Genomic DNA, 9,434 nt, shown 5'->3' with positions numbered 1-9,434 from the left:
GTTAGTTGTTATTTATTTCCTCCAAACAACTACAACGGTTTTTAGGGGGAACCGCGTGGAGGTCGACCTGATCGGGTGTTTTGCTAGCAATGGGTTGACCCAATCTCTTTCCCCCCACCCCGCCTGCGCTATCGGTATACACTGGCGGGACACCAGTGATAGATGACTGATGAGGATGAAAGCAGGTCAGTTAGTCCATCCTGACGAATTCAACTAGAATTAGTCACGATGGTTTCCAGGGGGAACTACGTGGAGGTCGTCCTTACAGGGTAAGTATATTGCTAGTAATGGGGCCATTTGACCCCATTACTAATAATCCCTTTCCCCCTAGTTATTTTGTTTTAAAAACTAAATGAGTCCTTAGATTTTGCCACGATCAATGTATGAAATATTGCCATTTTTAAAGACTTTCATAATTTATAATTGAAGTAAAAACTTTAAGGTAGAGCAAAGGACCTTTTCAAGCAAAGAATCTGTCTAATTTACTTGGGGCCTTTCATTTTACGGTAGAGCATTGGGCCTTTTTTTTTATACGACTTAAAATGGCAAACAAGCTGACGGCCCACCTGACGGAAAGTGGTAACCGTCGCCTATAGACATGAGCATTACCATGGACATAACAGATTCGCCCAGACATGTTTCGCCCGTGATACCCGCCATGCGTTGCCATTCCAGAGGACTAACGTGTCATGCGTAGGGGTAAGGAATTGTTAGTAATGCAGACTGTTAAATCACTGTCCCAGTGATTTAAGTGGAGTTTGGTAGAATTATTGTCATGCCCATAGATTAATGATAGTATTTGTATCTTAGCAAATAAGATTTTAAAGCGACTTCCAAATTTCAAAAGAAGGAGGTTTTCGATTCGTTGTTTATCTACGCGATTACATCGCCCATTCTGAACAAATTATGATAAATTATTTTTGCCATACATTGAGTTTACACCCAACCTGATTCCACAATTTAAGATAATTGGGCTCTGCGAAGAAAAATCTATTTGTAGACACACAATTCCGCGTTCAAAATTCAAATATATTCTGTAAAGAGTCGGCACTATCCTTATATTGACAATATAAAAAAAACTAACGTATAGTAGGGTAGGGCGGGGCTAAAAGTCCGGCGGGTAAGAAGTCCCAACATACGTATCTCATTATAGAAGCACACTAGAAACAAAAGATCTACGTGATTTGGAGCGGGGTGAGGGGCGAGTACAAAGCCGAGAGTCGCCAGTCGTAACGAAACGCACATGTGAGTAACACGATTAACGAAATTTTTTGGCACTCAAAAGTGAAAAAAAATTTTGTTTTTGTTTTTTTTCCTACATCGGCATTGAAATTTAATAAATTATTAAGGTAAGCTCGTATTACACTGTTATTCTATATATAAATAATGCATGCTAACAATATTTTCTAGATATTAACCGTCTTTGTTTTATAACCGCGTAAATCACTGAAGGTAGGTACGGGGCAAGAAGTACGTCGATGGGACTTCTTGCCTCGCGAGAGGACTTTTTACCCCATGTTTTATTTCAATAAACATACTTAATAATATTGCTTTTTTGTTGTTTTAGAATGCGTCATTACAAGAAAAAGACAGATAGAGGGACTATGTCACTAGATATAATGAAGAGGGCTGCAAATGAGGTAATTAATGGTGAGAAAAAACTGTGTCAAGCTGCAAGAGACCACAATATCTGTAGGAATTCCCTTAAAAGGTTTATTGCGCGATACAAGAAAGAACCAAATAATGTAACTTTTGGATACCTTCCTACACGTAAAATTTTTACTGCAGATCAAGAGAAGAGTTTAAGCGATTATCTGCTTATGGTTGCTCAAATGTTTTATGGCCTGGGTCCTAAAGATGTACGTCGCTTAGCATATGATTGTGCTATTAAATTTGTAATTACTGTACCTGATTCTTGGCAGAAAAATAAAATGGCAGGAAAAGACTGGATGACAGCTTTTTTAAAAAGGAACCGATCTTTATCTATTCGAAAACCCGAGGCTACAAGTCTCAGTAGAGCGACTTCCTTCAATCGTTCAAATGTTCATGATTTTTTTAATAAGCTGGCTCAAGTAATGGATAAGTATACATTTACAGCTTCTTCTGTTTGGAATATAGATGAAACTGGAGTTTCGACTGTGTTAAAGCCTTCAAAAATTGTTGCTGCGAAAGGAAAACGCAACGTTGGCTCTGTTACATCTGGAGAAAGGGGCACTAATGTCACCATTATAGTAGCAATCTCGGCTACAGGTTCTCATATCCCTCCGATGTTTATTTTTCCGAGGAAAAATTATCACGATCACTTCGTTCGTGATGGATCCTTTAATTGATTGTTTTTCTAAGTTTATGTTATTTGATAACATTCTTGAGATTATCTTGATTATAACTATTAAAATATTTAATTTCAAATAAAAGATATTGATTTTCAAATAATCTTATTTCATTTACCCTAATTGATCAATCTACTTAGCCATTAAGACGAATGGACTTTTTACCCCTAGCGTGGGACTTTTTACCCCGCGAGGGGGGCAAAAAGTACAAAATTCCATCTTGCCTTTAACTCAAAATTTTTAATAAATCAAATAAATAGTCATGCTTTTTATTATTTAAGTGTAAAGCTAATTTGTATAAGGTTTTTGCAACTGCTTTTGTTGACTGTAAGTACTCTATTTTACAATCTATGTATGTAGTAGTGAAAATTGGGACTTCTAGCCCCGCCCTACCCTACCTATACCTAGCAAACCCCAGAAAAATCAACATAATAGAATAAAAATAATAATAATTAGTTTTCATAATGCTGCACAATTGTATAAACATTATTTCGCCTGTATCTAAAATATTAATATTATTAGGTACCTTAAAATATCTATCTACTCTATTGTGTAAAATCTTCAAATTCAATATAACTTGCATAGATTTCAAACAAACATTTTTTCTTTGTTCGAAGTGACGCGATCCTCAGCCACGTTACTAAGACGCAAAGAAAATAAAAAAAAAGTTAAAAAAACTGAAGATTATTAGATAATTGAAGTATCTATGTGCAAAGCAAAGCCAACAACACATTCAGCCTTAGTTTCGCGCCATGTCAAAAATAAACATAACTTTAAACAATTTGTGCTTCAAAAAGTATCGTTTAATGACATCAAAAGTAACAAGTTCCCTCATAACATCCGATTTAATGAAACCCGAGGGGTGGACAGGCCCCGCAATCGTATGATGCGCTTTTTAATGCTTCGAGCACCCCTGGAGAAGATAGGGCTGGTACTTTACTAAAATTATTAATTGTAATGACAACATTATTAAAAAATATATTATTATTATATTAGACTGATGAACTGACGTGGCTTGACCAGACCAAATAGGCTAAAATACCTTCTGTACACGAATCATAATGGGATTTAGATAAATATAATAATAAAAAGTAGACTCTTTATTGCCTCCAAAAGATTACAATAGTAAACTTATTATAAATATAAACAATTACAAGAAATGATCACAGTGAGAAAACAATGGGCGACCTTATCGCTAAAAACGATTTCTTGCAGGCAACCTTATATTTAAAAATAAATTAAAATAATAATTACACAGCTGCCCATATTTTCAGGATTCACGTGTGTATTAGAATTTTTTTATTTCATTCTAGATTATACAGATAGAGCATCGAGCCTCAAAAACCAGAGGGAGACTTTGTACAAAAGTCGATTTCTTGGATACCTCTGTCCCATTCGTGTTTCTACCGTGAAGCAGTTGTGTTTGCATGGCGGTGTTTCGGTTTGAAGGGTGGGATATGGCGTGAATTTACTGGGTACAGAGGAATAACACTTGAGTCCTCAGGAATAGCAACGCATGGGGGGTATCATGTGCGAAACAGTATACTCTGTTATGTCCATGGTACTGCTCATGTCTATAGGCAACGGTTGCCACTTTCCATCAGGTGGGCCGTCAGCTTGTTTGCTATTCTAAGTTGTATAAAAAAAAAATAACTGCCTCGTTTTTTTATTAGTATTGTATATACTTACGCATACAATGTATCTTGACGTATTATTTAATAAATAAAATCAGTGTTTACGCATAAAAAAGATGCAGAAATTATAAGAAATAAATATAGAAGTTATAAAGGAATCACTCACAACTTGAACGGTGTGGACTGCCGTTCGGTGAGCGTGGACTGTAGGGGCGTTGGTTCAGGCTGGAGTGAAACACAGCGATTACTATTCTGAAGCCTCCGGTACCGTCTGAAGAGAGTATTTTTTCTTGTCCTATTTCTTCTCGAGTGTAGTGCGTCGCTGCCCGGAAGCGAATGCCGCTCGACTTTTTTTTTTTTTTTTTTTTTTTTTTTCGTACAGTTTTTGCTGTTGGCCGCAGATGGCCTTTACAGCTTCACCGAGCGCGTGTGCAGGGGCGAGTGCTGAAGGCACTCCAAGCCCGCGAGAGGGGAGCGACGTGAGGCGTCAGCTCTTTCAGATGGACTGCGGTGTTTGCGCCCGAGGGCGCCCTAGTGGCTCGAACCTCGACTCAGGCCACCGCACTTCGATCCCCGTCAGGGCAGGGGTCGGTAGATCGAGGGGGGGGGTCGCCGCCGTCGGCGTTGGCGGACGAGACATACGAACGGCGCACGGGCAGACGTCTGCCCGGTCGATGACGCGAACCGGGTGTGCTGGGTCTTCGTCCCCGCCGGCGGGGACGGTGTGTGCGATGTGTTGGCGTGTGTGTGCTCGCGGAGAGACTGGACGAAGGTTCCGCGGAAGAGGTCCCGCTGGTGTCGTTCACCGCCGTTATGGGGTCGTCGGGGTCGATGAGTGCGTGCCTCGGGCGTCGCCGTCGGCGTTTATCGTTCTCCTTAGGGGTGTACGCACACGCTTTAGCGATGAGCGGGTTTGGGTGGGTTTCGGCGGTGCTGAAGTAGCGTCGAGACGCTTCCTTCATGAATTTGCGAATGGACTGGATTTTTAGATCACGATGTAGATCTGCGTTGCGTACGTACCACGGGGCCCCCGTGGCTCGCCGCAGGAACTTGTTCTGCACCACCTGAAGGGTGTGCAGGTACGAGGGGGGGGCGTGCGCAAACACGACGCTTGCGTACGTCATGACTGGCCGTATGCAGGCCTTGTAAAGTCGCAGCTTCGCATTTAGCGATAGCTTGCTATTTACATTGAGAAAGGGGTGGAGGCGTCCCAGTATGAAACTGGCCTTGCCTCGGACTGTTTTGATATGAGGTACGAAGCTCATTTTTGAGTCGAGTTCGACACCGAGGTATTTAGACCTCTTAGCCCACGGAATGGGCGTGTCGAACATCTTAATTGGTTTCGGAGGCGACAACTGACTATTTGTCGTGAAGAGGACGGCGGCGCTTTTGTCGGGATTTACCTCTATGCGCCATTTGCGGAACCACTGGCCCAGCTCGTCGGCCGCCCGCTGTAGTCTCTTGACCACGGGGGCGACCGACGGGCTGTCCGTGTATAACGCTGTGTCGTCAGCGTAGAGGGCTATGTGCACTCGGGGCTGGCGAGGGATGTCGTTGGTATACAACGAGAAGAGAGGGGGAGAGAGGACGGCGCCCTGCGGGACGCCGGCTCTCAACGGTCTTGCGCTGGATCGCGCACCGTTGACGTTGTAGCGATAGGTCCTGTTCGACAGGAAGGCTCGTATGATGTGCACGAGCCTGTCCGGCACTCCCATCTTGTGCAGCTTGTATATCAAGCCGCTGTGCCAGACTTTGTCGAAGGCCTTCGCCACATCGAAGAATAGGACGCCTGTGACCCCTTTGGGCGCTAGACGTCGGGCGTTGAGGATATGCTCGACTAAGCGATGGACTTGATGAACAGCCGAGTGCCCGGCTCTGAAGCCGAACTGTTCATCGATTTGCACACCCTCGGACTGCATCCAGTCTTTCAGGCGCGACAGGATCAGCCTCTCATACAGCTTCCCCAACGAGTTGAGGAGGCTGATGGGGCGAAAGCTGGTGGGAAGGGACTTGTCCTTAGACGGTTTGGGAAACCCTATCACGTCGGCCTCTTTCCAAGCCTCCGGGAAGAGGGCGTTGGAGATGGCCGCATTGAAGATTGCTACTAACAGTAGCAGAATGCTTTCCGGCAGACTCTTAAGGAGTCTGTTTGTGATACCGTCGGCACCGGGTGCCTTACGGGGAGAGGTATTTTTAATGAGCGATCGCACCTCGTCTAGAGTGACGGGGGAGAGAGACGATGTGGGCGGGATCGACGCGATCCGCTCCACCTCGGATTCGACCTCCTCTAGATGACCGATTGGCACCGGGAGGGTGCTCGGGGAGCATTGAGTTTCGAGGCTGTCGGCCAAGCATTCGGCTTTGTCCTCGTCGAATAGGGCTAATGATTGGTCAGGTCGGACCAGTGGCGGCAGGTCCGAGAGGTCTTGGTCGGTTTTGAGAGATTTGGCAATGCGCCAGTACGCGGTGTGACTGGGGGTGAGCTCCCTAGTGAAGTCATCCCATCTGTCTTTCCGTAGTTCCGCTATGCGGGTCTTTACTTCGCGCTGTAAAGCTCGCAGGCGGACCCGGTTTTGGTCGGAGGGGTAGCGATCATAATGTCGCGTGGCGGCGTTCTTTGCGCGCAGCAGAGCCCTTACGTCATCAGGCAGTTTCCATCTACGGTCTCCCGTGTCCGGAACCTCCCTGGAGCAGTCCTTGACTGCCGATTGCAGGTGCTCAGTGAGCGCATCAATGGCAATGTTCGTGTCTTCGATAGACACGATGCTGTCTGGAATGCGGTCCAGCACTGGAGTGTCTGTCGACTCGAGGACTTCCATGAGCCGGCTCCAGTCTGTTACCGTTCTGAGTTTTGGCGCTCCGTCGGCTGGTGGACCTAGGGTGAGAGTGACGGGGCGGTGGTCGGAGGTTAATTCGGCATGGACCTCTATGGAACTCAGCCTGAGGGCTACGTTCTTTAGTAGGGCCAGGTCGAGAACGCATGGCTGGTGCGCTGGGTTTATTGGGTAGTGCGTAGGATGCACAGGCGGGAGGATGTCGTAACCCAGGGAGACCGATAGGCTTTCCAGGGTTAGACCGTTTCGGTTTGGGTGGACACAGCCCCAGTTGCTGTGTTTGCTGTTTAAATCCCCCGCTATGATCACCGAGTCCCCCAGGGCCAGAAGGGCTTGGAGGTCGGCGCGGAGGATCTTTTTAGCGGGAGGGAGGTATGCCGATACTAAGTATATCGGTCTATGGTCGGTCATCGCTAGGAGACACACCGAGGCTTCGATGTTTTCGAGCGGGGGCGTGTCGATCGGGATGCATTGCAGGGACCTCCTATAATAGATTAACGTACCGCCGCCTCGGCCGACGCGGTCGTCTCTTTTGACTAGATAGTTCGCGATCCTAGGATCGCGCATCGAAGGTTTCAGGAAGGTCTCCTGCACGAGGAGAACGTCCACCTGATGGTCGGTGAGGAATACGCCGATTTCTTCTTTCTGGCTATGAAGTCCGTTGGCGTTGAAGAACGCCAACTTTACGGACCGAGGTTTGCACCTTAGACCTTTACGACCCATAACTTAAATGGTGAAGTTTGACACCGCGACTAACACGCTGATATGCTCGCAGACGGCTGCGAGCTTGTCTTGTGGGGTTTTCGCGAGCCTCAGCTTGGAGGCCAGGGCGGAGATCTCGCCTGCGTCAATGGCGCAGGCGAGCTTCGCCACCAGTGCGAAGTCGGCGGCGAATCCAGTGCCGCTGACCGCGCTGAGCTGCGGGGTGGGGCTGGGTGGGGACGGGGGGGCCGCTGCTTTGGCCGGCGTCGGGGCTGCAGTAGGCGCAGGGGGCGGGGGGGTCGCCTTCACGACCGGAGGCCGCACCCATGCGTTCTTGGGCGGTGGGGGCGCAGTTGTAGGCTGCGGGGCTGGTGGGGGCGCGGGGCGCGCGGCTCGAGGGGCCGGGGCTTTCGCGACCTTCGAGGGGGCGGCCTTGTTGTGGCCGGGACGTGGGGCGCGGGGGCAGCCGCGGTAGTTGGCCGTGTGGCCCTGCTGACCGCAGAGCACACAGCTCGGAGGGGTCTGAGTGTTTGCGACGCGGTCGCATTGTTTTGTGCCATGGTCTCCCAGGCACTTCACGCAGCGCTCGCGTGCGAAACAGTTACGGGCAGAATGCCCGTAGAATTGACAGCGGTGACACTGTCCGGGGTAGGTCCGCTTGTTGGGCGGCTCAACAGAAAGGCCTGATATCAGGCAGACTGTTTTGATGTTAAATATTGCCTTTCCCTCGGGGGAAAGGTCCAGGACAACAAGCACCATGTCCAGTGGTGCTTTTGTTTTGCCTCGGTACATTCTGTGCACTTCGTGCACAGGATATTGCTGTGTGCGTAGATCTGTCAGGACCTCCTGACAGTCTATTTCGCGTGGGACTCCCCGTATGACGACGCGGAGTCTCTTCTCTTCTTCGAGGGCGTAGGTGTGGTAGCCCACACTGTTTGCCCTAAGGAAGGCGGTCAGCTGCCTATGGTCCGCCGGAGTGGGGACCGTTACTTTAATACCCACGGAGGTAACCCTCGCGTGGGTGAAGGAAATGCGCTTTTCTTTAAGCGCGGCAGATACTTTGTTCCAGGACGACTTGTCCTGGATTACTATCGGCGGGGGTTTCCTGCTCCCCGCATGATCGCGGGTTTTAATACCCGCGGTGGACGGGACGGCCGCTCCTTCTGTGGAGCGTTGGGTTTTGGCCGGCGGAGTGTTTTTATTTTTCTTAGCGCGCTTAGCGCGCTTGGCCCCAACTACAATGAAGTCCTCGTCGGAGGAGGACTGGTCGGTCGCGGACGCGGCGTCGGAGTCGGCCGATGGAGTGTCGCACTCCATGTCGGCCGGAGAGGGAGGACGGCTAGAGCCGTCGGAGTTTGAGGACGATGTCCCCGGTGAGGCCGGGGACACGTCCCCTGGGGACGATGGGACGGAGGACTCCCCGGTGTCCTCTCGGTTAGAGGACGCCGGCGAGGCGGGAGAGTTTTTGTGCACCATCGGGGTGCCGATTTCCTTACGGAAGGCATCAAAGATGCCCTTCCCGAATTTTTCCTCGATGAACGCGAGGAATCGCGGGAGGTCGCCCTGGGAAACCTCTGAGGTTCCCATGGTTACCTCCTGTACCCGGCTTATTCGATATATAATAATCTATGAGCACCCGACCGGAGTCGGGTGCAATGCTAATGCTAATTTCTAACTATCTAATCTGTATCTTATCTTATCGATAATACTATAGATAAGATAAGATAAAACTATGCTTAGTTATAAAAAAGACAAAAACCGAAAAACCGTTTCTAACGGTCGGTGTATGACCGACCGTTATTTAGCTACTTAACGTTCGCCGCCGGGCCCGCCCGGCGGCTTGTGTAACGGTTTCCCCTTCCCCTAGGGGAGGGGGGGTGTGTGCTACTACTCGTAAACCGCTAATGCGGTAATGAGTGCCTACTCACCGATAC

The 9,434-nt window shown here is 48.3% G+C and overlaps 1 protein-coding gene across 1 annotated transcript; it reads left to right on the top strand.

Moving 5' to 3' along the window:
- Positions 1–1,253: 1,253 nt before the first annotated feature.
- LOC128201421 (uncharacterized) lies at positions 1,254–2,474 on the top strand. Its single transcript, XM_052898308.1, has 2 exons — positions 1,254–1,349; positions 1,568–2,474. Exon 2 carries the CDS (start codon positions 1,569–1,571, stop codon positions 2,328–2,330), a length of 762 nt encoding a protein of 253 aa, XP_052754268.1. The 5' UTR covers positions 1,254–1,349; position 1,568; the 3' UTR covers positions 2,331–2,474.
- Positions 2,475–9,434: the final 6,960 nt, after the last annotated feature.

Source organism: Galleria mellonella, unplaced genomic scaffold (assembly GCF_026898425.1).
Source record: "Galleria mellonella isolate WM207_F2 unplaced genomic scaffold, CSIRO_AGI_GalMel_v1 utg121, whole genome shotgun sequence".
Classification (NCBI taxonomy): Eukaryota; Metazoa; Arthropoda; class Insecta; order Lepidoptera; family Pyralidae; genus Galleria; species Galleria mellonella.
This window is presented reverse-complemented; position numbering and strand designations above follow the sequence as displayed.